The sequence below is a fragment of the Durotheca rogersii genome (genome assembly GCF_024521655.1).
Source record: "Durotheca rogersii strain YMJ 92031201 chromosome Unknown GGS23scaffold_8, whole genome shotgun sequence".
NCBI classification, from domain to species: Eukaryota; Fungi; Ascomycota; class Sordariomycetes; order Xylariales; family Xylariaceae; genus Durotheca; species Durotheca rogersii.
The window spans coordinates 1,100,237-1,127,601 of NW_026251239.1; the positions used below are offsets into that span (position 1 = coordinate 1,100,237).

Below are 27,365 nucleotides of genomic sequence, written 5' to 3' on the forward strand. Positions count from 1 at the left end.
TATACTGCATGTGTATGTCTTGTCTGTAGCGCAATAGAGACGAGGGAGAGAGAAAGGGGTATGCATACGTGGTAGAGCAACAAGAACGCGTTGTTGCGGATGCCGGTAAATACCAATACCAATTCTCACCAGGATCGCCGCAGCGCTATAGCACTACGAGACGCACATATAGGTACAACTACCTACCCAGGTACTTACCTACTCTTTGGGAAATCGGGGAGGGGAAAGTCATGGCACGGTATGACGTCAGAACTTCACGACGGTACTTAATTTAGAACATTATCGAAACTTGAAAGGGACTGTGGATGTCGCCTGGCATGATGGGTGCTCTGTCGTTCCACTGCCATGAAATGCGAATCTTATACTGTAAATCTCGCAAGGGAGTGGTGATGCGGCGCGGTCAATTCCACGGCACACACTCAGTCTTTGGTGAAACTGACTCGACGGTTCGAGGGGAAGAAAACGAACCGGAAACCAGAAAGAAAAGGCAGATCGAGCGAGGGTATTGTCACACCTCGATTCTATTAACCTTCATGTCCCGGGAGTTTCCTCTATTATATGTCGGCCTCTTCAACAATGGGCAGGCCAGTATGCTACGATGCAGCTTCACAGGTCCCCGGCAGCCCTCAGCGAGAGGCCGCCGTCCACGATCGTGATGGTGCCCCACATGTAATCGTTGACGGCGAGTGTAAGCACGATCTAGAAATCATTCGACAGGGTCAGTTGATGGGTCTCAGTACTCAATAGGCAGGGATGGCGAATCTATCTCCGCTCTGGCTTCGAAGGAAGGAAAGAGACGGCGAGAAGAGGTGCGAAAACGATTAATAATAAGAAAAAAACTTGCCGTCGCGACCTCCTCGGGCGTGCCCATGCGCTTGACGGACTGCAAGTCCATGCCGCTCATGAGTTCGGCGAACCGCGGGGCTAGATCTATGCTCTCGTTTTGCTCATTGGAAGTTCCCGTCGTCATCTCGGAGGGAAAATACCCTACGACCCCCGACCGTGTTAGTGCTTTTCTTTTTTTTTTTTTTTTGCGATAGCGAACTGCGTGAAGAAATGGTCCTGAAACATTATAATAATGGCTCGTGGACCAAAGGTGGAGCGGATTGGCCGGGAGGTTGTCGGCAAGAACTCACCGAGACCCAGTCCGTTTACGCGAATACTGATCTTCTCGTGGCTAAACTCGTATGCCAACTGACGTGTGAGGTGTGATACGGCGGCTTTGCTGACCTGTGCGTATTTTCGAAATGGGCGTTAGCGGCGGCAGCGAGGTGGCACTTTAGCCAACGGAGCGACGGGAACTCACATTGTAAGAGAATTGGCAATTCTGCGACCTGCAGGATAGAGTAGCATGTAAGTAACCCTCCTCCACCGTTCCACCGTCGGACAGGGAATAGAGGACGATAAGAGGTCTGGGGACAGGGGGGAAGGGGGGGGACTATCAAATGACATATCAACTCGGTGGTGTATGCAGCACTGACATTCGCAGCGACGCGGAGACGGAGCTGTTGATGATCACACTGCCCACCTTCCCGGTCGGACCGGACGCGGCCTTCGCGAGGAGGGGCAGAAACGCTGCCGTCGTGAGGTAGCACGACGTGCAGTTGGTATCGAAGACTGCAGGATGCCGTCAGTGGCGCACCCTCGCCTGCGAGAGGGGGTGTGGGTGAAATCGGGTCTCGAACCTTTCTGCCAGATATTGCTGTCGCCTTCGGCAAACATCGCTTCCCCAAACGCTTCCGGTCCGTTCTCCGGGCGCGCGTTCGGACGCGAGCCGTAGATGCCGGCGTTATTGACGAGCCAACGGGACGGTTAGGACGGAAACGCCATCAAGCCATTGCGGCAACAACCGCTGAATACCCCAACGGGAAGCAGGGCTCACAGATTGACATATTGCTCTTTCTGCCCGATCTCGGCAACGACGCTCTTGATGCTGTCCTTGGACGTCACGTCCATGGCGATAGGCACGATGCTACCCCCCAGAGGACCGAGCTTCTCGGGGGTGCCGTGGATACGGGCACTCCTCTCCAAGACGTCGGCGCGTCGTCCGGTGATGTAGACCTTGGCCCCATTGGCAGCCAGCGTCTGGGCGATCACTGGTACGGTAGCAAATTAGGGGTCGGGCCTGGCCAGCGAATCGATCGATCTTACTCAGTCCGATGCCAGTTCCTCCGCCCGTCACTGTTTCCCGCGAGTTAGCGAGAGATGGGAGGGGAGGGGGAGGGGGGACAGAGGAAAAGGGGGATGGGAGAGGGCGGAGAGACGGACCGACTGCGACCCAATCCTTCAATGAGAACATGGTGGCGGCAGAAAGGGGGTGAGGCGAGGCCATGGTGTCTAGTCGAAGTTTCGGGGAGGGGGGGGAGGATTGGATAAGAGAGGCCGTCTAAGCACCGAGACAGCGAATGGAAATAGTAGAGAGAGACGAGCAGGGCCTGGAAGAGGGATATGAAAAGGAGCGGGCGAGAGAAGAGAGGGAAAGGGGGGCAAAGAGAGGGAGGAAGGGGAGGCGTTGAGCCTTATAAACACGAGTCGGCCTTGGCGAGAGAGACGGACAGCGCCTGCCATGGAAAGGCAGGCTAGGTGTAAAGCTCGCCGGCATCGTCCTGGCCTCGTTCGCGTCCCCTTGCCAGCCCCGGGAGGCACACGTACAGCACACACACAGCACACGTACAGTGCAATAATACCACACACATCTACTGCGTTGTTGCTGGGGAGCGATCCTTATACGTCGAGGTACGTACTCCTAACGGCCCCGGCCAATCATGCGAAACGTACCTCCTAGGCGACAGGGTCAGCTGTTAGCTTCAGGCAGATCCCTCCCCTTCTCTTCTTCGCGTCTGGATACCTACCCACTCCGGTGCCACAGCACGACGGCAATCTTCGGGCACGATGGGAGAAGATGCGAAAACTTACCGGCCGTGCGGTTACGAGATAATAATATTGTCTGTGGTGACTAACACGTCGTTCCGCACCCCTCCGTCCCCCCCCCCCCCCCCTTCCTCCTCTTCTACCGCGGACTACTTAACGCCGTGGCCTAGGGAACCCAAAAAAAAGGGGGCGGGGCAGAGGCGCCCAAAAACTCGGCAACAAAACGGTCCGAGTCATTTGCGGAATTCTCAGTAGTATTTCACAGCCAGCCTGCGAGGCCAAGCATCCTCTCTATCCCTATTACGCCGATTCGCCGACAAACTTTGTCCCTGTCGCCCTGTGCCGATTGCAATTCAGATGCCTTTGTTCGCCCTAATTATAACATGCGTCCCCCCTTCCCCTTCCAAATCAAGGCAAAATGGCCCCGCGTACCATTTGTAGAATGGGCCCTCGCTGCCTCCGGTCTCACCCCCCTTGCGTGTTTGCGGTGTATGTGTGTTTGCGTGTGTGTATGTGTGTGTATGTGTGTATGTGTGTGTGTGTGTGTGTGTGCGTGCGTGTGTTGCATGTGTGAAGGCGAGCCGCGACTCCGGCATCGATTTCGGCTGGGGAGCAACTCCAGTTCTCTTAAAAAATTTATGCCGCTCTCCCTGGTAGGCCTCGGACCAGGTCTCCGGGCACTCGCTGAATTTACGTCATTCCTACCCCCCCACCTTGCGAATCCGTCGACCCTCCCCGACGGGTTTGGGACCTGGCTTACAATCCGGCAAACTGCGGACTGCCCGGGTGGAGAACGTTGTACGAGCTGGTATTTGAAGATTTGAGAAAGGCGGCTTCGCGTTCGGCTTTTTCGCGGTCCATCTGGGCCTTGTCGGCCTTCGTCATGCGCGGCTTTCGAACCACGCCTCCGCGAGATCCCGGGCCGCCTCCGCGACCGCGACCGGTGCCGGCGGCAGATCCGCGGCCGCCGCCGCGACCGCCTCGCGAGCCTCGTCCTCGCTTCGGTTGACCCTCGCCACTGCATCCTGTTAGCGTGCTGTCGCGGTCAGCGGGGTGAGATACGTACCGTCCCGCTTCAGACTTCTCCACCTCCGGCACCAGCGGTCCGGAGTAGACAAAGAAACCATCCCTGCTGGCGGCAGCCTGCTCCTCCCAGAGCATCTCCGAATCGTCGACGAAATCGTCATCTTTATCATACTCGTCTTCCTTGAAGTGTCTCTTCTTCTTCACAGGCTTGCCGTCAGCCTTGTCCGGCCCGCTGGTGCCGCCCATGTCCACGTTCGAATCGTCATTGTCTGACTCGTCCACTGACATCTCGTCGCCCTCCCGGCTCGAGTCGTTCTGGGCCAGGGCGGCCGATGCGGCGGCGATGCGCGCTTTGCGCGCTTTGTGCTCGGCCTGGCGGGGATGGAGCGCATCCCAACCGTACTGGTCCTCGGCCATCCGCATAAAGTTGATGTACTTGTTCGTCTCTCCGTTTAGGGGGATGTTGAGGATGATAGAAGGGGCCACGTATTCGGATCCGGGTTCGGCCTTGCCAAAATCGAGAATGGAGCGCTCCGGTCCGCCCGGGAGGGGTGCGAGCGAGTCCTTCGTCGCATTGACGCGCGGCGACGACGATGCCGCGCTTTGGTTCTTGGGTGGCGTCCGCTTAGATCCGTTGGCCGCGATGGTGGTGATGGAGCTGGGGCGAATCTCAATTTTGGAGGCGAGTGAAGCTGCTGCGGGCGGGGCCGGTTTCTTGACCTCGGTGGCGGGCGGCTTGGGTGCGGGCGGAGGCGCAAATTCCTTGCGGAAGGGATTAGGCGACTCCGGCATGGAGTTGGGCTCCTTGCGAATGCGCGACTGCGTCGACGGCTGCGTGTTTTGCGCAAAAGAGGTGAGCGAAGGGACTGGCGAGATGATACTCGGCACGGGATCGACGAGGCTGGCGATCGAAGGGGACGCGCTCGCGCGGTTGAAGATGCCGGGCGCCGTAGTAGCGGGTCCGCGGGGGGATCCCATCGGGTTAGCATAGCTGTGCGGGACCATCGTTTCTCGTACGGGGTCGTAATTGGCAGAACGGATCGGGTCATAATTGGTGCCACTGGATCGCGAAGGGGCGCTTGGTCGCGTCTGCTGCTGGGAAGCTTGCTGCTGGGACTGCTGACGAGAGAAAGGCGAGGGCTCCGGATCGGCATTCAAGATACTGGACATCGATCCGGGTAGGACCTCGCGCTTGACATCCCCCCGGAGAACGGGCTCTAGTCGGGCTGGAGCCGCGGTCGCTATCTCGGCGATCTTCGTCTGTCGGGGCGGGGCGACGACTCCGTTGCCGCTGACGCTAGCAGCTCGCGACCTGGACTCGCTGCCCTCGCCGTCGAGGGAGGTTACCTTCCGCCTCCTCGGTGCGGGTCCCGTGCTGGGGTCCTTCTGCTTTCTCGCTCGCTTCACCTTCTCTCCTTCCTCCGGGTTGGTGCTGTTGCGCTTGTTGATTCTCGTGCCGGGCTTCGGGCCGGGCTTTCTTCGAGGCAGACCATCCTTGGTTAATAAAGGCTGACCAGATCCGTCATATCGGATGGTGGGGTCGACCACGATCTCGTCGAGCTCCCCAGCCTTCGCCCGGTTGAATGCGCTCGGCGATCCGGGGGCCGACAACATGGACGGCGGATCTGACAGCTCGGGCGAAGAGCTGAAACGCGACTGGGCGTTTCCAGGACCGGCAGGCATTGTGACGTCCGACTAGTAGACCCTAGCAATGTATGGTTGAATCCCGACGAAGCTGTCTAGGGCGCCTCTGAGGAACTGAGGAGCAAAGTGCGTGAATGTAATAAGATGTCACAAGAACAGAAAAGAAAATGCCCTTTGCGGCAGTAGAAAGGAAAGAATGAGGAGGCAGTGATATGTTGCGGTTGTCTGCGCAGTTGTGAAAGGGCACTGATGTTACAGTGCCCGGTCCCACCTAGTAGACTGTGTTCACAGTCTCAGAGTGGCAGAAGGGGTGGGAAGGCCGTGCGAGAAGAGGGTTGGTAGCGGTGGTAACAGTGGTGAAAGTCTGCCTATCTCCCGCCCCTATCTCGACTCGCTCTCGCGTGCTGTGGTTGAAATCGAAATTGGTTTCGATGCTGGTTGGTGGAACCGAGGTTGGCGCGACGGACGATTGAAATAGAGAGATAGAGAAAGAGAGGAATGGTCAAGAAAAAGAAAAAAAAAAGACGGGGGGAAAAGAGAGACGAAAAGAGGAATGACAGTTGCAAGTCACCGACGACAGGAGGGAATTGGTAGGTATTGAATAAATGGTGCACGTGTGGGCCTGCCGTGATATGAGTAAATGCTGAAAGGGTACGCGAGAAGGGGGAGCCGAGGAGGAGGCCAGTAAGCGCGATGCCGCCGACCTATATTCGCTCCAGGCTGAATGGAGTAATGGGGGTGCGTGTAGGCGGGCGTTGGCTGTGGTTGTGGTGCGTGCTGGACGTTACTACGGGTATGCGGTATGGAGTACGCGGTGGGAATGGGTAACGTGACCTCCAATCTGCGTTGGTCGGTGCGCGGTGCCAGTTTTGGCAGCCCGGGTCTGAATACCTTCACGGGGCGAGAGGAGACTGCAGCGCCCTCGCAGGCAGACGGCCAAAGCCAGGCCCTGGCTCGGTCGAAAGAGTCGGAACGGCCGCGGCACGGCGCGTCGAGAAGCACGGCAGACGATGCGCAGGAGACGGATGCACACGATGCCGTTGAAAAGAGAATGAAAAGCGGCGGCGGAGTGATGGATTTGGATGGATTTATCTCGACGACTCCATCTCGGTTGTGGTGGGAAAAAGGAGGAGAGAAGGAGGAAAAGTGGCAGGTCTGCGGGAGAATTTGGGAGATGGGGATGGCTACTATTTTCTGAGCAGAGAGAAATAAATTATCCTCCAAGGCGAGCAGTGTGAGAAAAATCGGGGCAATCTAACTAGCTAGGTAGAAACGAGAGTTGCGTGGGAAATTTTATTATTATTAAAAAAACTCGAATTAGAGATCGGAACTAGGTTGGCTGGGGGGGTGTCATTGGAACATGTGGAATTGTGAGGAATTCAAGGGGGGAGGGGGGGGGGAAGAGGGAAGGGGGAGAGACAGAAGAGAGAGAGAGAGGGCGAGAGAAAGAGGGGGGGAAGGGGGAAGGAGGAGGTAACGGGGCAATTGAAGATGGACCGGGGAGACAGAGACGGAGAAGAGGGAAGAGAGAGGAGGGTAGAGAAAGGCAGAGGTAGAGAGACCGGGAGGGAGAGGGAGAGGGAGATAGGTTCGGTACGTAACACAGGTGCAGAGAGAGAGAGAAGAGAGAGGCCAGTCAGAGGGAGAGCGAGGGTGAATACCTGTAGGTACCTGGGGGCGCATTGGCATCAGATTGCGAAAGTCATCCGACGACGGGGGGAATAAAAAAAAAAGGAATGAATGACTTTGCTGGTCTGAGCTCGGCGTTGGTGATGGTCCCTAAATTGCCCCAAACTGTAGCGAAGGACATGACCTAAGAGGACAGCAATAAGGAGGGAGGGAGGGAGCGGGGGGGCCGGCCAGACCAGGGGGTATGACACTTGATGGGCAGCGGCCAAAGGTACCTGGCCCTAAGCCCGGCCAGAAGCTAAGCACCGGTAGCTGAGCAGAGGCAAAAGGGACAGGCCGATAGTCAGTAGTAGCAGCTCGTTTGGTCGCGATAGGAGAACACAAGTCGGGTTATGGAGCGAGCCTAAGTTAGTAACATGGAAGATTATGTATGCATGTAGGTAGGTAAGGTAGCATGTAGAGGTACCAGGGGCGAGGTGTGGAGGGTAATACAAATCCAGCCAGGCAGGTAGTACCTGGGTACATGCACGAGTTACCCAGGTACACACCTACCCTACCTAACCTAACCTACCTACATGGGCACTTTTCCCCAGCATGGGAGAAATCCACAGAAACCGCTAAATAAATAAAACAGAGGAGACCGTCGAACGCAGCCATGACAAATCCGGCCACCCGCATCGCAACCCTGACCACATCCTGCTACGTCAGCCCATCCATTCTCAAAGGGGGGGGGAGGCCTTATAGGTACCTAGCCCGCCGCCACGATAGCTAGGTAGGTACTTGTGCCCAAGCCGATAGGTGGAAAAAGGCGACGCCAGGCACGATAGTAGAAGGTGAGCAGTGTCTAGGCCAGCCCAGGGCGATTCCTGCTGACCGCTCGCCGCCTTTGTCGGGCACCACGGCCGGCTAACTCTGCTGTAAACACAGTTGGAGGTGTGGTGTGGCTGAACGTACGAGGCGAGGCACGCAGCCACCCCTGCCGACCGCGCTTCGCGGTGGGAAGGGTACGGCGAGGGAGCGCGGGCGGAGAGCAACGAGAGGGTGTCTGCGTGGGTATGGATGGTGCCGAACGGAGCGCAGGCTAATCCCCTAGGTACCTTACCTCCTCCTCGGCCGGACACCCTTTTCTATTAAGGTTCGTCGCCAGATGCCCGTACCTACCGCATTTACCTACCTACCTAGGAGGTAGTTAGTTGGGCCACCCACGAGCAGTCGTAAATATGCAAAGCAACGCCCGACGGAATCTGCCTGCGCGTAAATCCTCGCCCTCTCCCAGGCCTTGGCGGCGGGGAAGGTTATAGGCCTAACGTCGCTGGACGTGGCGGATGGGGTGGACGGCGATGGGCAGCTCCGACGAGATGCAGTCAGGTACGAGGCCGGGGCGCGGTACGTCGAAGGTACGTGGAGGAGGTACCTGCGCCGAGAGGGATGGGAATTGGCTAGGCTGGTCGTGTAGGACCGGGTTGGATGAGCCGAGCAGTCGGCAAACTTAAAAAAAGAAGGCAGGGCGGGTGGGGAACGGTTCAATTTCATGCAGCTTGAGCCTCCCCCCGACGAATGGGCGGCCGGAGAACACCCTGGGGTACGTACCTCGCCGCCGTAGAAGCCCTGGCCTGCGGTGGGATCCGCTAAGATGGTGAACGCAAGATAGCCGCGATAATGACAAGGGCTTATTGGGCAGCAGCAGAGAGAGAGGCACACCACCTGCCTGCCTATACATAGATTGTGTACGTACCGATGTAATGTCCACACGCCCCTACCTGCCTAAGGCACCTACACCTACCTGGCGAGGAATGCCGCACAATAGGTAACTTGCCTGCTCGTAAAGCCGTAGTAGGCATCCGCCATACCGTTTCTTCTTCTACCCATAATCTGATATCTGCCTACGCAAGGTATATAGGTATATACGTGTACGTGGCAGCAGCGCCCGCTCGCTCAGACGAGAGGATAGGTAATAATCTAGCCAGCACCAAGGCGCCTCCTCATACCTGAGCTCCGCTCCGCATACCTGAGGTTCCCTGAGGTTCCCTGAGGTTACCCGTAGTACGCACCTCTCTCGGCTCCAGCCATGCACGCATCCATTTTCGCCAGAGACACCAGGTTTCAATCCTGTGCGCCGTTTCCCTCACCGGACCGCTCTTGCGGCCAGGCCCTCAAACTTCCCTAATCTGATTTAGGGAGAACTGCATCAGACAGCCCCATGGGCAAGTCCCGACTAGTTGAACCCACCCTTCCTCATGCAACGCCCGTTTATGACACGAGCCAGGTGGGGTTGCATTTTTCGCTGGTGCAACGCTGCGGAAATCCTTGGTCTTGCTTTTTTTTTCTGCTCTCTTGTCTCTCGTTCTCATTGCTGGCATTTGCTGCTCCAACGGGCTATGCGGGCGGGCAGTGAGCCTTTTCTGCTGTCCTTCCCTTCCCCGCCGCGGCCGGGGCTAGATCTACAGGTGACTATAATATCTACCTATATATGAGTACACATTCGGCAGACGTGTAGATGTTTATACGTGCCCTTACGATGCCTGCGCTGCATTCGGCACGCCTTGGCTGCCGGATAGACCTGCTTCTGACCGTGGGTGCTGAGTGCCTGGGGGTTGGCCAGTCTGCCCGGTTCCCATCACGCCACCGGTAAAATGTTCTCGACCGACGCTGCCTGCTCGAGTGACATGGCTCGAGCATCAGTGCAGCGACGGCCACGACGTTCGGTGGGTGTGCACCCTGCCTAGCGACGCGGAATCTGCTCTCCCCCCCCTCATCCTCGAGGCTTACCGTATCGGAAGCTCGGAGATATTCAGCGTGGCATTTCATGCACGGGACGAGATGGCGGCGGGCGCATGCCGTGCCAGCCCAGCCTGGACCTTATCTCCCTCGAGTAGGATCGAGGATCGCGAAGGCAAGTGAGTTATGCACAGACATAAACCTGAACAACACGTTCCGAATCGGGACGGGCCCAGAGCGCGAACCTGCCAACGGATGCTGGGCGGTACGTACCGCTTTTTAAGTTTCAGCCCGAATTCCACGTTCTGCCCAGGTTTCTCCTTCCCGCACAAATGAAACGCGGGCCGACGGCTGCGGATTGGCCAGCTAAGCGGCGCGACGCGCTTAGCTGCCCGTTTGGGAATTCGCGTGGCCCGGCCGATCCACGGTACTGCCATCTGCGCTAGTGCCGCATGGCCGCATTATTAGCTAATACCGTACCAGCCACACGACGGACCGCCCCCATCGAGCCCGAAGTACTACGTACCGAGTCGAGGGGACGCCAACGGTTACGTCAGCCTGCCTGACCCTCGAAAGTTGCATGCTTCAATGCCGTTTGATGGGTCAAGTTCTGATGCTTCACTTCCACCATCAACCAACCCCGATCTTCCGCCCTCAGCAACAGTACCACCACAAATACACCCATTCTCCGATTCAACGTATCGAGCATATAACGTATCGAGCATATACGCAACACCCGCCCTACCATGAGCTTCCTCCTCGGCGACATCCAGGAGAAGGAGGTCTCGGGCCCCCGAGCCCCGAGCCTCCCGCCGCTCAACCCATCCACGACCGGCTTTCCTGAGCCCAAGAAGCGGCGGCCCGCCTCCGCCTTCAAGCAGAAGCGGCACGCAGCGCCGCGAGACGACGCAGAGAAACCGACCCCGCCGCCCACGACGTCGAGTCGAGACGCGCCACCCGCACCGCAGAACCGCGGCGCCGGTGCGCGGTTGGACAAGCAGGGCATAGACCGCGAGAACAGCGAGCGGCTGGCGTCCATGTCGGCGGGCGAGATCGACGCCGCGCGCGAGGAGCTCTTCAGCGGGCTGGACCCGTCCGTGCTGCAGATGCTGCTGCGCCGCGCCAACCTGGACGCGCCCAGCGGCCCGTCACCCTTCGACGACCCCGCGCCGCCCGCGCCGCCCGAGATCCGCGTCGAGGACGCGTCTGCGGACCGCCCGAAACACCCGCCGCCGCCCATGGTAGCGGACGAGGAGGAGAAGGAGGGGAGTGGAGAAGCGGAGGCGGAGGCGCCGGGCGCGATGTCAGGAACGAAGAAGACCGTACGCTGGGAGGAAGAAACCGCCGACGACCACCCCTCCGCCACCGGCCCCCCTACCGCTGCCGCGGCGCCGCCCTCGAAACCGCACTGGCCGCGGCCGCCGCAGCCCGCCGCAGACGACGAGGAGCTGGACCTGGCGGACCCGGACTTCCTGGCGAAGCTGCACGCGAAGTACTTCCCGACGCTGGCGGCGGACCCGGCGAAGCTGGCGTGGATGGCGCCGGTGCCGACGGCGGGGTCGGCGGCGGACCGGGCGTCGCCGTACCACCCGGGGCAGGGGTCGGTGGCGGTGGCGGCGGTGCGGTTCGACTTCCGGGGGCGGCTGGTGCCGCCGCGGGCGGCGCGCGCCGTGCCGGCCACCCGCGGCCTGCACCACCACGGCGAGGCGCCCGAGGCCGCCGGCTACACCGTGCCCGAGCTCGCGCGCCTCGCGCGCAGCGCCGTCCCCGGCCAGCGCTGCGTCGCCTACCGCGCCCTCGGCCGCCTGCTCTACCGCCTCGGCGCCGGCGAGTTCGGCGGCCCCGCCGACCCCCTCGCCGCCGGCCTCTGGGCGCTCGCGCGCGAGGGCGCCGTGCTCCGCAGCCTCGGCGAGGAGGCCGGCGCCGACGAGGACGCGCTCGGCGACGGCGTGTGGGAGGCCGAAGCCGAGGAAGAGGAGGAGGGGGAGGCGCGCGGAGCGAGCGCGAGGAGGCCGCCCGTCGGCCGCCGGTACCACCGCAGCGCGCGCGCGTACGCCATCGAGGCGCTGTGGCTGTACGAGAAGGGCGGGTGGAAGGAGAGGCTCCGCCGGGGGAAGTGAAAAGGGGGGAAGAGAGGGGGGGGGGGCCGCGGGCCCGCGGACGGCAGGGCGGAGGAGACGGCGCTCGCCGCGCTGCTGGCTCGCCCCCCCCTCCCCCCCCCGGGGACGACGCGTCTCCGAGACAGCCGGGCCGCAGGCGAGCAGCGCAGCGCAACGTCTACAGACGCCGCGCACCACGGCCACGCCTATGCCGCGCACCGCATCCGCGGTAGGCTTACTCACGCGCGCATCTTCATCTTTTGTATCTGCTCGTCTTATCTCACCTGCGGACGCGAGGAGCGACAGCAGCACCACGCGCACGCCGAGAAGACGCACAGGCACTCCCACCCCGGCTAGCGAGAGCCGCAAGGGGAACGCGAGGAGAGAGGGAGGGAGAGGGCGAGGGCACGGCTAAGCACGAAAGCGGGGTGGGCGGGAGGAAGAGACGACATATATTCATTTTTATTTCCCCCCCGATTTATGTTCTGGCTATTCTGATACTGGGGGTAGGGCGACGGGGTCGAGATAGCAGTGTGGATGTTTGGGATGTATATATATGGATATGGATGGATGGAGGATGGCTAGATAAGTAGGTAAGATCTGAGGGAGGACGACCAACCCCGACCCCGACCTGACTAAAGCCACCAGGTCCTTGCGAACCTGTCCTCGGATCGTTAGTTTAAAAAAAGGGTTGCTCTCCCACTCTTTCTCCCTTCTCTCGCTGCTCCGCACCCATCTCACTCCACGCCAGATATCTACCTAGCCCCCTATGTTTTGCTCCTCCCCGCCTCACCCCCCCCCGTCTCTCTTCCGTCTCTCGCACTACCCCCTTCCCCTCCTTTTCAACCCCTATCTGTCATACCACGGTATCTTTCATCTGAACATCTTCCCCCAATGAGCGATAGAAGCGGCGGCGGTAGCATGGCTGTAGTTCAAGTGGCTCCTAGGTTAAGCGTAATGTCACATCCGGGGTTCCTTATCCCCTACGCATCATTCATAGTCGTTTTGCCTTTTGTTTTCTCCCCTCTTTTTCGGGCGCCAGAAGACCGTGCCCGATCCCAAGCCAGATACGTCCTAGTAATCGTGTGAATATGCTTCCTCCCCCCCCCCTTTCCCCGGCCCCTCCATCTGTGTCATCACTTTTTTTTCTCTTTCCAATCCAGAACCAGTCGTTTGCTTCAACATCGAAATATCTCGGGCGGGAAATCGGTTGTATTCTCGTTTTTTTTTTTCGTTGCGGGATGGCGAAGAAGCGGGTCTGGGTTTTTGGACGGGTATGTGGGCAAACGCCGAGTACAGAGTTTTTGGCAATATAGATGCCAGACATCATTACATGTTTAGAAAAAGAGAAAAATAGTTTGTGGTAGAATAAGACGGAAAAGGAGCAAGCTCGTCTACAGGAGTGAGTCGAGACGAGTGAAAACGCTCAGGCAGGCGGCCACAACTTCGAGTTGAAGCTCCTTGTCTTTGCCCGTGCTGACCTCCTAGAAGCGAGTCGAAATTAGTATACGGACTATTTATAAATCTGTGTCGGGGGACGGCCCCAAAAACTAATCTGAAAAAAAAGAGGCCTACCTCGGATATGACTTGTGGGAGGTTCGCTCCGATGCCGGTAGAGCTCGCCTTCCTGCCGAAAGGCCACTGGGAATACTCGGCGAGCAGCTCGTCGGTCTGGGTGAAGGCGCGCTCGCGGGCCTCGTGGCCGAGCGTGCTCAGGGCGTTCTCCAACACGTTGGCGGCGTAGGCGGCGCAGACCATGGAGATGGTCCGGATGTAGCGGAACTCGAGGTTCTCGGGAAGGAACTGCGAGGCGGGCAGGACAACGGTGCGCTGAGTCAAGACGTTTCTAACGCGGCGGCGGATCTCGTCCTTAGCACCACCATCGGCGACGGGGTGGGTGGCCATGTCGAAGAGCAGAAAGTTGCGCTTCTCGGTGCGGAGTATGCCTTTGTCGACTAGGCCCTTGCACAGGCGCTCGCGGACCTGCTTCAGCTGGTAGCCTATCTTCATGAGGTTCCAAGTCTCGCCTAATGCCAAAGTCGACGGTCAGCAAACTTGGCAAGGAAGGAGGCTGCAGTCATTGGGTTCGCGAGGGATCTGCGTGTGGTATGTGGGGTAGATGTGTTGGAGGTGTGGGACACGGAGGATGCGGGCGCGCGGGAGAGTCGGAGCCTACCGCTCATGAGATCGATCCAAGCGCTGACGCTCATCTTCTCGCTCTGTTTCATCATCTTCAGGGCCTCGTCCAGGAGCACCTCGCCGGTCAGGGTGTCGTCGATGACCTCGATAGTGCGGTCGGCTAAGGGGAAACGCCGCCGAGAGGCGTCTTTCTGCATGCTGACGCGACCGCGGAAGGCTAGCTCGAGGACAATGCAGCCCCGCAAGGCATAGCTGATGTTATCATTCCAAAACGAGAGGTAGCCCTGGCGATGGTATCAGGAGTCAGCAACGGCTGTGCTTGTTCCTGTCGGTCGACGGGATGCCGGACTCGTGCAGCTCGGCAACTCGGACATGGCGCGGATGCTCCCGCGCACAGGCGAGGGACCCGGATAGGAAGACTTACCTGCTTGTCCTTGAGACCCAGCAATATAACCTCCTCCATCAAAGTCAGTTTCGGCTGCTTGCTCCTCTCGGCGCTCTCGCTGATGTCGCGGGGGTCGAAGGCAATCTTGTGTCCGTTTTCGCTGTTCTCGTAGCTCGTCTCGGGGGCGCTGTCGCGTGCGTTCTGAGCGGAGCTGGAACGGCTGGCGCCATTGCTCGGCTCCTCGCTGGTGGTGCCGCTGCCGCCGCCTGCTCCGCGGCGTCTCGTCAATCCCGTCGACATGGTGTCTGTGAGCGGTCTCTCTCTGGGTCTCGGTGTCTCTCCTCGGGCAATGCGGCTCGGGGGAAGGCCCAGGTGGTGTGCTAGGAGAGTACGAGGTAATTAGGTAGCGGTTGAGGGGTGGCGTGGGTTCGGTACGGAGGCGCGTCGCACAGGTTTGAGATAGACAGGATAGGACCTCATAGGCTGGGCATCGGTATCTGCGTTAGGCATCCGCGTTAATACGAAACGTCGTAAACCGTGGATATATATATATATATATGACAGCATATCTCGTCTAATGTGCGGATGTTTTTCTTCTTCTTCCTCGAGTCTCCCTCTTCTCTCACTCTCTTTTTTTTTCTCTTCCTGGTCGCGTTCCCTCGTCTCCCAGGATCGTATTCTTTCCCCGCTACAATCGACAAGGAGGCACGTACAATGGCGCAGGTATGAACAATGGTGGTAGCAGTGGTGGCAGTGGTTATGGTAGCGACGGTGTTGGTGGTAATGGTGGCGACAGCGGCGGTGGTGGTAGTAGAGGCGGTAGTGGCAGAGGTTCGTGGCCGTAGAAGTGGTAGACAGCAAGGGACAGCGCCGCCCTGGCTATGACTAAAGTAGGTACCTGACCTACCGCTCTACTACAGAGCAGCCACTAGTACCACTCTACCACTAGGAAATTGAATAAATACCTACCCAACGTATTGCACCAATGCAGACGCGCGTGCACATACGCATATATAACCATAAACAGCATAAGGAGACGGTCTGGTCTCACCTTGGCGCACAGCGGAACCGAACCGGTGGGTGTCAATCCGACGAACAGCGACACGTCCAAACCCTTCTCTCGCTCGCTTCTGTCTCTTTTTCTACTTCTGCCTCCAGCTTGGTGTATTATTATGCTTCGAAATGCCGATCGTCGCCGAGCTCGATGTCGGACGGCTTGCCTTCTCCGGTCCGACCTGCTCGTCTTATACACTATCGTGTCGTGTTCAATCCCGATGTGATGCTGGTAGTACGTGTATACGCGAAGAGGACGAACGTCGGGACGGAGTCGAGCAGCGCAGAGCGGATGGGAGGGTGGAGAGGCGAGGGCGGCGGAATGCTTGATACGTAATGCGTAGCAACGGCGTGGCGACCGAGGCGACGACAAAGGGGAGGGAAAAAAAAGAAATATTTTTCTGGGAAAAAAAGGGAGGAAAAAGAAAGGGGAGAGAGGGAGAGAGGAAGGGGAAAAAAAGAAGAGTTGAGCTGTCGTGTGAGCGTCCGCTGCTACTCGTTGGCTTAGCTATTCCGCGCGAATCCCCATGTAGGCATGCATGTGTGTATGTATGTAAGAATATAGGCACTGCCACTACTGCTACGTACTGCTGCTGATAAGGAGTGTTTAGCGGTTGCTGGTCGGGTCGGCGGCGCTGACCAGGCCTGGCTGGGAGGAGGGTAGCAGTTCGTCTGAGGCCCAGTCCCGACTGTCCGACTGTCGATTGTTCAAACCAACATCGCTCAATCCGCTCGGAGGCCAGGAAGCGCGACACGATAGGTCGGCATCCAGCTGGCTGGCTGGACCGAATCCGGAGAGGAAGAATAGGAAAAGAGCCGCGTCGGCGGGATGGGATGGGATAACCCTAAAGCATTTCCTTATTTTACATTTTACGCCTCTTTTCCTCTTCCTCGCTTCGCATTTTGGGGTCTTGCTTGCCAGGTACCAGCCCAAGGGACCAGGCATGGGTAGGTACCTATGTAGGTACCTTAGGAACCTCTTTCGAGGAGGTACCCGGAGGTAACCCACTACCATGTAAGTAGGTACCCAGGTACCTTAGATAATTGAATGTCCTTCTAAAGCTGAGGCCATTTTAGAATCCAGCCCTGCTCCAGCTCTCCTTACCACAACTAGATTGGTACACGCTTCCACAGCGGTGTACAGGCGCACGCCTAGGTACCCTTCTCGCATACCTAATACCTCAATCATACAATTCATCCAACGAACCCTAAGTCACCAAGATTGAGATATTACTGCCCTTCTCGAGATGAAACCAGAGGGGAAAAGGGGCCTACTACCAACAGCTTCGAAGAATCATGATTATATTTCGGGATGGCTAGCACTTTGGATTCAGCTATGGATGGACCTAAGCTATTGAACGCCGTCACCGGCATCCTGCCATTTCTCGAGTGCTCTCATTTCGTACGGGCGCCTCGGCACAACGGCATCGTAGGAATGTCCTAAGAACTTCGAAGCCCCCTTTTTTCTCTCTCTCTCATCCTACTCATCGACGCCCCCTCAAACCTTAAAGGCCTTGTCGTAGTCCACCAGCGTAAACCTATACCTGACGTCCCCCTTCACCACCCTCTCGATAGCCTCCGCGCACCCCTTCTCCGACACCGGCAGCGTCTCCACCCGGGGCGTCAGCTTCTTCTCGGCCGCGAGCCTCAGCATGGCGAGGCACTCGGGGCGGGAGCCGATGTGGCTGGCGCCAATGCTCGAGCCGTTGGCCATGAACATCTGGGGCTTGAGGCGCGGCAGCGCCTTGTCGGGCAGGCCCACCTGGTGGAACTGGCAGCCGACCTTGAGGACGGACAGGTAGTCGCCGATGGCGAACCGGTCCGTCGCGTCGGCCGTGTTCAGCACGAGGTCGAACGCGAACGCCAGCGGCCCCGCCCAGCCCTCGGCCGCCGTCGACACGAACTGCGCCGCGCCCAGCTGGCGCGCGTCCGCCTCCTTGCGCGGCGAGTGCGACAGCACCGTCACCTCGGCCCCGAGCGCCGCCGCCCACAGCACCGCGAAGTGCCCGAGCCCGCCGAGCCCCGCCACCGCCACCTTCTTGCCGGGCCCGATGCCGGCGCGCACCAGGGGCGACCACACCGTCAGCCCGGCGCAGAGCATCGGCGCCGCCATGTGCGACGGGATGGCGTCCGGGATCGGGAAGACGAAGTACTCGTGCGCGCGTATGTGCGAGGAGTAGCCGCCCTGGCTGACGGTCCCGTGCGGGTCGGCCTCGGGCGGGTACGGCGCGCCGTACGTGTCGACCATCTTGGGGCAGTAGTTCTCGTTGTCGCCCTCGCACTGCTGGCACCGGAGGCACGACCAGATCTGGGCGCCGACGCCGACGCGGTCGCCCGGCCGGACGTCGGCCACCTTGGACCCGACCTTCACCGCCTTACCGATAATCTCGTGGCCGACGCACAGCGGCGTCGGCGCGTCGCCCCAGCCTCCCGTCACGGTGTGCACGTCCGAGCCGCAGACACCACAGCACTCGATCTGGATGTCGACGTCGTGGTCGCCAAAGACCTTGGGTTTAAACTACGAGAAGGGCTCGCGTCAGCGAGGCCCAAGAAATCAGGAGGTGCGGCTGAGCGGGGATCCGGTTCGGCATCGGAGACGGGGCTCAGGTAGTAGACATACCGTCCGTCTCTTGAACTTCGTGTGCTCACCCAGCTCGTCGATCATGAAACCCTCGAACTCGTCGGGGTAAGGCATGCTGCTGGTTCTAGCGTTTCCGCGGATGTCTTCTCGGGCGTACTGCAGAACTCTTCGGAGCCAAGTATCTAACAAGGTCGATGTAGGTAGAAGACAAGATGAGCGGCACGGAGCTGGCAGCGAGCAGATGTAGATCTGCGACTAGCCTCCTCCCTTTATATGCCAAGCCGACTCGACCGGTGTAGCGTCGCCGTTGGGTCGAGGTCTGCACATAACCACCCCCATCCATGGCGGTTGACTGGAAAAAGAAAGCCTCGGGATGACGACGGGGGCGAGAGAACCGTAATCGTCGCTTCATCACTCCCCTCGCACGATCGACCCAGTCTATTGCAATACATGCAATCCGTAAGTGGCACGGCGCTTGCAGGTGCGGGCACTCGGTGACGTAATGAAGAATTACCTACGGATTACTTCATCGATTTCGTCGGCGTTTCGCATGCGGGAGGCGAGCCGTGTATATACATCATGTATACGGTCAAAGGGGTCAGGGGGGCGCGTCTTACACAGCTACGACAATGCATTGAAGTGTTGGGTATCCTGAAAGACACCCGCATTTCTTGCGTACCTGAAGTAATCCGCACCAGATCCCTCTCCTGCTCCTTTAACCATGGGTCTCTCTCCGAGAGTCAAAGCTACAAATTGTTTGTATCCCCGCCGACTCCAGGTGCGCAGGAGATGCGGTTCTATTAGGGTGCGACACCTAAGATAGACCAGGTTTTATCGCGGTGCTACTATGGTTCAACCCAAGATAAACAAATCTGTGTGCGCGCGTCAGCACGACGTTCCCTCTCTGGCTTGTAGGCAACTGTTTTCTCCAAGCGCGTCCGCGTCTGCCAACAGCTCGCTTCGCACCAGGTGCTTCTGCCAATCTCAGAGCCGCCTCCGTCCGGATATAGGCGTTGGCCGGGTATCGCTTGCCTATGTGGCAGAATCTCGTCGCGCGTTCTTCGACTGTGCTAACTTTAGTCTGTGTCTCGCCTTAGGACTTCCAAAAAAGAACCACCGAGGAATCAGTAGCCCTCGGCGAGAAACCCGCCGTTCGACATGAACTGAAGCTGGTACTCCCTGAGGTTCGCCCAGTTCTTCAGCTCCTCTTCCTCGTCTTCCGGCGTTATCGTGTCTGCTCGAGGCGCCGTTCCCGTTTTCTCCAACTTCATAAGTATGTCAAGAAAGCCGCTTAGGTATTCAGCCGCCTTGGCTGCCGCGAGACCCTTGCGATCCGCGTCGTTACCCACCAGAGTGCTAGCGATCTGTCGAATCTTGTTGATGAGCGAACAGCCGTTGGGTTCCATATTGTGTTGACTGATCGATGCCAGCACGCCCACGAGGTGCTGCACGATGAGTTCTCGCTCGCTTGCCATCATCGCGTCTCGGTCGTCCTTGTCGTCCGACGCGGCCCGCTCCTTGAACGCCGGGTCGGAGCGATGTGCGTCGCGAAGGTTGAGATATCGCTCGACGAAGTAAGAGCGCGTGGCGAGCTGTGACGCCTGGATGTTGGCCTTCTGGATCTCGAACTGAAGGTGGCGACGGCGCGTCGGCTGTTCCGCGAACACTCGGCGCACGTCGTTGGCGGGCTGAGCGGCCGGGAAGGCCGGTGGACAGTACTCTAGACCCGCATCGTCGAGACCCGGATTCTTGTCTGGGGTCGAGTCCGCCTTCACCTGCAACTCCAGAGGCAAATCTTCGGCAGCTTGTTTGGCGCCAGCAAGCCCGTTGCTGAGTATGTTCTTCTGCGCAGTCCAGTCGAAGAAGTTGATTCCGTAACACATGTCGACGCCAACTAGTTCATTCATCGTCATGTATATTCGGATATTCCTGTTGAACCCCGTGATCAAGGAGAGAGTGCCCTGCGGCTGCGGGAGGATGTGGCCCTCGAAGATAAACTCGTCATCAACCTCCACCGGCTGCTCGGGGTACGGCTCCTGGGATGTGGGTGGGGGCAATGGGATCTCATTGATAGATACGCCTAATTGTGTCATCGACCTGGATCTGCATTAGTAAAGGGGCGCGCGGCCTAGGGAGTGTCCCGATAGGATCCTGACCTGATTCCCGCAACCATGACCCAGAAGATACGCTTACCGATCTGGTCTCTGATGTGGTTGATCGGCGTGCTGGGCGCGGTGGTAAAATTCTGCATGAGGCCGGGTACGTGTGCGTGCAGGGCGGAGAGGTTTCTCTGACGGTGGGTGCCGAGCTCTCGACAGAATGTCATGGTCTCGGCTAGGAAGCGCCTGCAGGACCTCCACTGTAGCGTGTAGGCAGCAGCGATGCCTAGGAAATAGCTAGTGGCAGCATCGTCGACATTGATCTCCTCCTTCAACGCGAACCGTGAGCCTCGGGCCTCGAGCGCGATGTGCCGGCAATGCTCTATCATCGACACCGCCGAGGGGAACAGGCCGGTGCTGTGCTGGGCCTTGAGGTGGGATCGGGCGCTGCGAGGAAACGATGCGACAAGGGCGCCAATCATGCTGGCTAACAACGCCAGGAATTCGCTACTCGACCTATCCATTCGGCTGTCGAGGGCCGCGCGGAAGGATGGCTCGTGCGGAAAAGGTATGAGAGGATGGATATAGGTGAAGAAGTCGTCGACGAGCAGCCGCAGGAGAGGCCACGGTGCGATGGTTTCAGCATCGATAGCACCCGAACCGCGGCGAGCAGCGATAGACACCAAGGTCTCGGCTGCATGGTGGGGAGCGGCCGACAGGTCGTTTATGCGAGAGCGCTTCAGGGCCCTCGCAGCTTCGGCATGCTTGTTAGGTGGTCCGCGTCGCTTCATCTCTCGGTTGAAGGTACACTCGACCTGCAGATCGGAGCAGGGCTTGCACGGGGGGCCGCTTTCGTCGCACTGGTTCCCAATCCCGGTCAGAGTGGCCTGTTCGGGTATCGCGTTGCTAGGCAAGGGGAGAGGGAGAGGACGTACCTTGACCTTGCGCTGGCTACACATGTCGCAAGCCCGTCGGAGGCGCGTCACCTTATGGGATGCGGAACCCAAGGCCATGGCTGGCTCGGTGCCGACGGCGGAGGCGAATTGAGCATCGTCCATCTGCATGGCAGCAGACCGGGCATACTGCTGAGCTAGGTCGCCGGGATCCGGGGTGGGGGGAGTTGCGGATGCAGCTTGTAGAACCCGAAGGCCATGATGGGCGACGGTGGTGGCAGCCGCCGGCGAGGAGAGGCTGTGGTATTCGTCCTGGGGCGGAGGCGTGGGTTGCGAGGCCGGGAGTTGCGAAGCCGGGAGTGGCTCGGGGCCTGCAGAGGGCTCGGGATACGATGCCATCAGAGAGGGCCGGGGTTTTCGATGGCGGTATAAATGCTAACGGCGGCGAGTTGTCGGCGGATGTCCGGGGAATCTTCGTAAGACGAGACGCGAGTTGACGGTCAGGCCTCGGCGGACAATGGAGAAATGGGGTTGGATGGGGCTGGGAATAAACCTGGGGCTGAAAGTGATGAGTACCTACCATGGAGCGGTAACGCCTCGGGGCTGTGTCAGCCACACAGTCTCTCTGGGTACTTCTAAACGCGATAAGCATCGTATTACCTATTCAATACCGAGGTACCTAGTATTCGATTAACGCAGCAACTCAAGCACTGTCAAGTAGGTAGGTAGGCATACCGCGCAACACGACCAGAAGCGAACAGCAGAAAGAGAGAAGAAATTGTGTACCTATGGTTTGATCGAGAGAAGCAGCGGCTTCACTCGAGTGTATATTCATACCTTCTTCAGAACGGTGCACGACTCATCCTTAAATCGGCGCAGGGGAGTCCAGCCGATTTCCTATCGCTCGCGCAAACGCCGGCAGGAGGAGACAGTGGCTTCGCTCGAAACACAGACTCGAGAGCGACTTAACGGGCAGGAAAGTGAAGCGCCGCACACCAACCTATCTCCCTAGCTAATCTCCCCTCCCGAGTAGGTAATTATCAGTTACCGACAAGTTTATCTGGAGAGGGCGGCGGTCTTGCGGTTATTCGCATCGTCCATGGGCTGCTCCCCTGCTCCCCTATCAGCAGATCAGACACTTACGCGCAATAAATATCACATACGGGATCCGTCTCTGCCTGGTATTTGTTAAAAAAACGGGTTGTATACCCGGTCGATGCCGGCTTTAGCAGATATGCCCACGACCGAGAGTGGCTTCGATGCTCGCAAGCTGCCTAGAGGCCGGCTTCCAAATAGGTGTATGCAAAATGTTACCGCAACAGGTCCAGATTATCCAGCCAAACCCACGTACACAAGAGAAGCATCCCAACTACCACTACGCAGGGCCGCAGATAATAGTGGGTTGTCGTCGAGTGTTGTCGGTTCGCAGGAACGACACATCTCTTCTGCTAACTACCTAAGCTGGACTTGCAACTGCGGGTTGAAAACACTCAGTTTTACTTACTTTGGCAACTGCAGAGGGATTTCCTCTTCGCCCTAAATGGGCACAAGTTGCAACTCGTACGGTGCAGGGTTCGGGACGCATAGCCCCTGAAACCTCGTTGCCTCGAAAGCTTTACCGCCATTACAGGGGACTCGCCCGCCCACAAAGGGTAATAATAAAAACACCTCGGTATTATACGATTCTATATAACATACCTAATAGCTGGCATTTTAGCTACACATTTACCCGCTCCAGATCCGGCCAGCCCGACGTCCGGTCGCCGCTCCCCAACCGGGTTAACGAGACGTGCTCCCGGCTAAACACCGTTGCAACCCAGGACGCCCTATCCCCCCCGCCCCTGGAAGCGAGAGCCAACCCCTCAACGCCGAGACGGGGCATGGCGAGCCTCGCATATGGTACGACCAAGTACCTGCACGTTTTTAAGGGGGGCGACGGTGGTTATAGGGATGCCGCAGGGATGGCACCCCGTAAAACTGTCTGGAAGTTGATCATGGGGTTGGGATCTTACGTTTCTACCTCATGTAACTACGGCAATGTGGCATTATGATCATGTTCCGGGGGGGGGGGGGGACCCTAGCCTGTCTCGCCTAGAGACGACGGGAGAGAAGAAGAAAAAAAACTATTTATTATAGGCGCGGGCCTCGGCAGAACTGCGACGCTCGCCGACATCCCCTCCCACCTCTTCTCTACGCCGGGTTCTCTGCCGTCTGTCGCCCTCATCCGAGATGCTGTTCGAGTCCGTCGTCGCTCTGGCGCTCGCGCTCAGCGCGTCCGCAAAGCCGGTGCCGAGCCCCATCGACGTCATCAAGCGCGACCACGTCGCCGGCATCGTCATCAACAAGTGCGCGAAGCCCGGCGTCCTGACCCTGGCCTACGACGACGGGCCCTATCAGTACACCTCTTCGCTGGTCGACACCCTCAACAACGCCGGCGTCAAGGGCACCTTCTTCTTAACCGGCACCCTATACGGTAAGCTCCTCGTCGCGCGCGCGCGCGCGGTCCGCGGGCAGGGTCTAATAAATCAGCACAGGCTGCATCTACAACCAGCGAGCCGCCGTCAAGAAGGCGTACGACTCGGGACACCAGATCGCGTCGCATACCTGGTAGGGCCCTCCCCTCCTCGTCCCCCCCCCTCGCGCGGCGGCGGGTGCTAACGGGGCGGGCGCGGGCGCGCGGCAGGACGCACCCGCACGTGGGCAGCCTGGGGGCGGCGCAGATCCGGAGCGAGATGGAGCGGGTGGAGCAGGCGTTCGTGAACATCTTCGGGCGGAAGCCGCAGTACGTGCGGCCGCCGTACCTGGAGACGGGCGGGCAGTTCCTGGGCGTGATGCGCGAGCTGAACTACACCGTCGTCACCAACGACGTCGACGCCGGCGACTGGAACAACCAGTCCCCCCAGCAGAGCCAGCAGCGCTTCCAGCAGGCCGGCGCCGCCGGCGACGGCCACATCCCCCTCATGCACGAGACCTACCAGGGCACCGTCACCACCCTCACCAGCTGGCTCATCGCCTGGGCCCGCTCCAACAACCTCCAGATCGTCACCGTCGGTACGTAAGGGAGGATCGATCGGTCCTCGAGTCAGCCGGCTGGGAATGACTCCGCTAACATCGTGTGCTAGCCGAATGCCTCAACGACGCCGAGGGCGCTTACAAGCCCGGAACCTTCGAGGGGAACGGGCAGACGACCTGCTGAAGGAGAGCGCGCCGGGGTGGTGATTTGAGGGATAGCGTCGAGTTGCTAGTCGTGCCGAATTAGGCTAAATGAACCCTCAACGCACCTACGCGTCGTGATACTGCGGGCGAATCTGCGTGTAAAGCCCCGAAGCGAGTCCCGAGTTATTTCTGCAGCGGCGTGTCTGATCCGTCGAGACACAATCCCAAGAACTACAAGTCGCGGCTCCTATAGCCTGGCAGAGTCTCCTCATTAGTTGGCCTGCGCGTGAAGAGAGGTAGTAAAATTTGCAGCTACCGCCTAATCTAGGTGGCAATAGGCTTTGAAGCCATATAGGCAAGTCCCGCGTGCCGGCAACTCGTAGCTATAGGTAAACGGAGGCGAGTACGTGGCCAATGCGACGCCCTGGTGACCACAGGCACATTATTGTATTCACATATTCATATTACCGCGGGTTGGTTCCCGGCTGGCCTATAGGATCTCCGACGGCTTCCATTGGCCCCAAACTACGGAAGCCGGGCATCGTCGGATTCGGAGGAGTAACCTTGATGGCAACACATTTAACGACTCTATAGCCAGCCAGCGGCTGGCCGACTACTCGAGTCTTATAGCTTCGCTGGTCCCTCCATTTAGAAGCTATAAAAAGCCGTTTGTGCATCTCCACCGTAAGAAAAAGAACCTTCGGAAGATAGACCCATGTCTGCGCATGTTTACGAGACACATTGGCCAAACCCGGTCGGTGGATTGTACCTCGTCTTCGAAGAGCGATAGCACCAGACCTATGCGATGTTAGCGAGTGCCGTAGCTAAGGGACACACGATGTTATATTACATGGCCCAGGGCTTGCAGCCAGGCAGGTCGGACGGAGCGCCGCTCAGAGTTTCCCCGGCGCGTCCACACTCGACTGACATCACGTTGGCCATCCATCCCAGCCCGTCACGCCGACAACCAATCGGCCCTCTGTCCCCTCCGCCCTCCCTCTCCGGCACACGCAAGCCCTCCGGCGGAAGCGAGGGCCGCGTGGGCTAGTCCATCTTCATCCACGGCGGCAGCGCCTCGTACTTCTCGGCGTCGTCCGGCAGCTTCACCACGGCCGAGCGCGTGAAGATGTGCATGCGGACGGCGCCCCAGTCGAGCCCGTCGATGCAGCCGCCCTTGATCGCCACGCTCGGCCGCGGCGTGCCGTCGGCGCCGAAGATGCGGTGCATCAGCCGCGAGCCGCAGTTCGGGCACTGCAGCAGCGGTATCAGCATTCGTCCGCCCGCTCCACCTTACCTACGGTCTGTCCGCTGCTGCACTACTGAGCCGTTGACACTCGCGCACACAACGCATAGTACTGATAACGGCGCCGATAGGTACCGGTTTTCTTTCTTCTCCCTCCTCCTCCTCTTTTTCTTCGCTTCTCTCTTTTCGGCAAGGGTTCCCAGGGAAGCGGGCAGAGCACGTACGAAGTAGCAGTCCATGGTGCGCCCGTTCTGGCTGGGCCGGTGGTAGACGCGCATGCGCGCGGCGAGCTCGGGCGCGAGCGGGAATAGGCCCGCGGCCGGGAAGATGGCAGACGTGCCGAAGGCCGACGATGACTGTCTCTGGCAGTCGGTGCAGTGGCAGAAGAACGTCGTGACGGGCGCGGCCGCCGGCGTCGGGAACGACACGCTGCCGCACTGGCACTGCACTGTGAGCGTCCTGTCGCCGCCGTTGCCGTCGGCGGGTGCGCCGGCCGTCATAATAGTAATCGTCGATTCTTTTTCCGGTGTTCCTTTTTTTTCTCCTCCCCCGCCCTCAGATCGCCCCAGATCAGATCAGACCTTGCTAGGTATTAGACTGACAACTTCTTACCGGATGATCGTCTCCGCACGCCCAAACGAGCCGCCGAATTGTCAGCGCGCGTACGGCCGTCACACCTAGAGATGGCTATATATATACCTACTCTCAAGGTGGGCATCGTTAGCTATATTCCGAGAAGCCGGCTGGCGAAGGACGAAGAGGCGATATAGATATTTATCGCGATTTGCCGCCACAGGATTATCATTTGCGCCTAGCCGCCGCCGACGAGAGGAGAAGGCTCGGCAGTTGGTGGAATTGGCGGCGCCGTTCTGGATCCTGGCTCGATAAGCCACTTGTGCGAGCCCAAAATTGCCCGACCTCTCGAATGGGCGTATCATTTCTCGGTCAGATCGGTTGGCGAATCGACGGCTTCGCTTGCGTCCCGAAGCTACGTAGGGATCTGGTCGTGAGCCATTTGCCTCGCGCCGGCGGTAACATGACACAGCATTCTCATCGTGCCTGAGTAAGGTCGTATGGGTGTATCCGGGGGTTCGGATGCCTATGTGACTGGGTATTTCCTGATATGACATGACGCTGATCGTTAATTGCACGCGCCGTCTATCCAAGTCGTGCCGATATTGAGATAGAAGGCGTCTTACACTCTTGCTGGCACCCCGCTTGGCGAATCGCTCTATATCAACAGGTTCCAAGGTGAAATTTAATGCTGTCCATCAAAATATATTCCTAAGCATGTACTAGAAGCTAGCGAAGGGTGTAGAGAAAAGACTATCAAAACCCAATTAATATCAACCAGGAAACAGGGGGTATCAATTCCATTATACGCATCCAGACCGCATAGAGGAAACGAAAGAAACCAACCCCCCCCCCACCCAACCCCCAATGGTCTTGTCTAATCGGCACGGGGGTAGTCTTGGTACCCCGAATGGAGCCCGCATTTACCACCATGTAGCAGGAGGATAAAAGACCATTAATTAAATCCTCCATCTTGCGATTACCCTCATCTTGAAATGATTGGGTATCTGGAGTCGTTCGTAAGTCATCAGCAAAGAATGAACCAAGAGAGAAAACCCTCGGGACACTTGGGAAAAAAAAAAAGTTCCCACGGTTGTCACTTGTGCCAATTCACACCAGCCACCCCCGATCAAGTAGAGGACGATGACGGGACGCTTGTCTCGAACCCGTCTTCGAAAAGCGCTGGGATGAGATGGTGAATGAAAACTGCTCATCTCTTATTTCGTCGTAAAAACATGGTCCCCCCAACCTATAAC

At 58.7% G+C, this 27,365-nt stretch overlaps 8 protein-coding genes across 8 annotated transcripts; 2 read left to right on the forward strand and 6 right to left on the reverse strand.

Moving 5' to 3' along the window:
• Positions 1 to 336: 336 nt before the first annotated feature.
• On the reverse strand, positions 337 to 2,449 carry GGS23DRAFT_516626 (NAD(P)-binding protein). Its single transcript, XM_051514606.1, has 9 exons — positions 2,269 to 2,449; positions 2,152 to 2,181; positions 1,883 to 2,096; positions 1,686 to 1,801; positions 1,482 to 1,617; positions 1,307 to 1,327; positions 1,137 to 1,243; positions 845 to 987; positions 337 to 699 (listed from the first exon to the last, which is right to left on the reverse strand). Exons 1-9 carry the CDS (start codon positions 2,330 to 2,332, stop codon positions 607 to 609), a joined length of 924 nt encoding a protein of 307 aa, XP_051372556.1. The 5' UTR covers positions 2,333 to 2,449; the 3' UTR covers positions 337 to 606.
• A 1,098-nt stretch (positions 2,450 to 3,547) lies between these two features.
• On the reverse strand, positions 3,548 to 5,961 carry GGS23DRAFT_516477 (HPC2-domain-containing protein). The gene is made up of 2 exons (XM_051514604.1): positions 3,938 to 5,961; positions 3,548 to 3,889 (listed from the first exon to the last, which is right to left on the reverse strand). Exons 1-2 carry the CDS (start codon positions 5,578 to 5,580, stop codon positions 3,628 to 3,630), a joined length of 1,905 nt encoding a protein of 634 aa, XP_051372557.1. The 5' UTR covers positions 5,581 to 5,961; the 3' UTR covers positions 3,548 to 3,627.
• Positions 5,962 to 10,220: 4,259 nt separating this feature from the next.
• GGS23DRAFT_620686 (RPAP1-like protein) lies at positions 10,221 to 12,692 on the forward strand. The gene has a single exon (XM_051521121.1). It carries the CDS (start codon positions 10,635 to 10,637, stop codon positions 12,006 to 12,008), a length of 1,374 nt encoding a protein of 457 aa, XP_051372558.1. The 5' UTR covers positions 10,221 to 10,634; the 3' UTR covers positions 12,009 to 12,692.
• A 453-nt stretch (positions 12,693 to 13,145) lies between these two features.
• GGS23DRAFT_516974 (Golgi phosphoprotein 3-domain-containing protein) lies at positions 13,146 to 15,153 on the reverse strand. Its single transcript, XM_051514610.1, has 4 exons — positions 14,551 to 15,153; positions 14,164 to 14,410; positions 13,563 to 14,014; positions 13,146 to 13,468 (listed from the first exon to the last, which is right to left on the reverse strand). The coding sequence occupies exons 1-4, from the start codon at positions 14,809 to 14,811 to the stop codon at positions 13,382 to 13,384; spliced, it is 1,047 nt and encodes a 348-aa protein (XP_051372559.1). The 5' UTR covers positions 14,812 to 15,153; the 3' UTR covers positions 13,146 to 13,381.
• A 1,773-nt stretch (positions 15,154 to 16,926) lies between these two features.
• On the reverse strand, positions 16,927 to 18,625 carry GGS23DRAFT_516951 (NADPH-dependent medium chain alcohol dehydrogenase). The gene is made up of 2 exons (XM_051514609.1): positions 18,185 to 18,625; positions 16,927 to 18,082 (listed from the first exon to the last, which is right to left on the reverse strand). The coding sequence occupies exons 1-2, from the start codon at positions 18,257 to 18,259 to the stop codon at positions 17,063 to 17,065; spliced, it is 1,095 nt and encodes a 364-aa protein (XP_051372560.1). The 5' UTR covers positions 18,260 to 18,625; the 3' UTR covers positions 16,927 to 17,062.
• Positions 18,626 to 19,269: 644 nt separating this feature from the next.
• On the reverse strand, positions 19,270 to 21,536 carry GGS23DRAFT_604825 (uncharacterized protein; the record flags this gene model as incomplete). Its single annotated transcript, XM_051519661.1, has 3 exons — positions 19,270 to 20,242; positions 20,302 to 21,104; positions 21,180 to 21,536. 3 exons carry the CDS (start codon positions 21,534 to 21,536, stop codon positions 19,270 to 19,272), a joined length of 2,133 nt encoding a protein of 710 aa, XP_051372561.1.
• Positions 21,537 to 23,277: 1,741 nt separating this feature from the next.
• Positions 23,278 to 24,545, forward strand: GGS23DRAFT_517138 (carbohydrate esterase family 4 protein). Its single transcript, XM_051514611.1, has 4 exons — positions 23,278 to 23,610; positions 23,672 to 23,744; positions 23,821 to 24,188; positions 24,260 to 24,545. Exons 1-4 carry the CDS (start codon positions 23,367 to 23,369, stop codon positions 24,331 to 24,333), a joined length of 759 nt encoding a protein of 252 aa, XP_051372562.1. The 5' UTR covers positions 23,278 to 23,366; the 3' UTR covers positions 24,334 to 24,545.
• Positions 24,546 to 25,086: 541 nt separating this feature from the next.
• Positions 25,087 to 26,124, reverse strand: GGS23DRAFT_516821 (Mss4-like protein). Its single transcript, XM_051514608.1, has 3 exons — positions 25,761 to 26,124; positions 25,144 to 25,544; positions 25,087 to 25,091 (listed from the first exon to the last, which is right to left on the reverse strand). Exons 1-2 carry the CDS (start codon positions 26,034 to 26,036, stop codon positions 25,338 to 25,340), a joined length of 483 nt encoding a protein of 160 aa, XP_051372563.1. The 5' UTR covers positions 26,037 to 26,124; the 3' UTR covers positions 25,087 to 25,091; positions 25,144 to 25,337.
• Positions 26,125 to 27,365: the final 1,241 nt, after the last annotated feature.

Bases quoted from the DNA above. Each gene is read 5' to 3' on its own strand.
- GGS23DRAFT_516626 (XM_051514606.1), bottom strand. From the start codon at position 2,332: ATGGCCTCGCCTCACCCCCTTTCTGCCGCCACCATGTTCTCATTGAAG. The intron at 1,618-1,685 runs GTTCGAGACCCG...GGCATCCTGCAG, and splicing joins CAGCAATATCTGGCAGAAAG to TCTTCGATACCAACTGCACG. The intron at 700-844 runs GCAAGTTTTTTT...AATGATTTCTAG, and splicing joins CGCCCGAGGAGGTCGCGACG to ATCGTGCTTACACTCGCCGT.
- GGS23DRAFT_516477 (XM_051514604.1), bottom strand. From the start codon at position 5,580: ATGCCTGCCGGTCCTGGAAACGCCCAGTCGCGTTTCAGCTCTTCGCCC. The intron at 3,890-3,937 runs GTACGTATCTCA...AACAGGATGCAG, and splicing joins GAGAAGTCTGAAGCGGGACG to TGGCGAGGGTCAACCGAAGC.
- GGS23DRAFT_620686 (XM_051521121.1), top strand. From the start codon at position 10,635: ATGAGCTTCCTCCTCGGCGACATCCAGGAGAAGGAGGTCTCGGGCCCC.
- GGS23DRAFT_516974 (XM_051514610.1), bottom strand. From the start codon at position 14,811: ATGTCGACGGGATTGACGAGACGCCGCGGAGCAGGCGGCGGCAGCGGC. The intron at 14,411-14,550 runs GTAAGTCTTCCT...TACCATCGCCAG, and splicing joins TGGGTCTCAAGGACAAGCAG to GGCTACCTCTCGTTTTGGAA. The intron at 13,469-13,562 runs GTAGGCCTCTTT...CGCTTCTAGGAG, and splicing joins TCCCACAAGTCATATCCGAG to GTCAGCACGGGCAAAGACAA.
- GGS23DRAFT_516951 (XM_051514609.1), bottom strand. From the start codon at position 18,259: ATGCCTTACCCCGACGAGTTCGAGGGTTTCATGATCGACGAGCTGGGT. The intron at 18,083-18,184 runs GTATGTCTACTA...CCCTTCTCGTAG, and splicing joins CGAAGTTCAAGAGACGGACG to TTTAAACCCAAGGTCTTTGG.
- GGS23DRAFT_517138 (XM_051514611.1), top strand. From the start codon at position 23,367: ATGCTGTTCGAGTCCGTCGTCGCTCTGGCGCTCGCGCTCAGCGCGTCC. The intron at 23,745-23,820 runs GTAGGGCCCTCC...GGCGCGCGGCAG, and splicing joins CAGATCGCGTCGCATACCTG to GACGCACCCGCACGTGGGCA. The intron at 24,189-24,259 runs GTACGTAAGGGA...ATCGTGTGCTAG, and splicing joins CCTCCAGATCGTCACCGTCG to CCGAATGCCTCAACGACGCC.
- GGS23DRAFT_516821 (XM_051514608.1), bottom strand. From the start codon at position 26,036: ATGACGGCCGGCGCACCCGCCGACGGCAACGGCGGCGACAGGACGCTC. The intron at 25,545-25,760 runs GTACGTGCTCTG...CCGCTGCTGCAG, and splicing joins GCACCATGGACTGCTACTTC to TGCCCGAACTGCGGCTCGCG.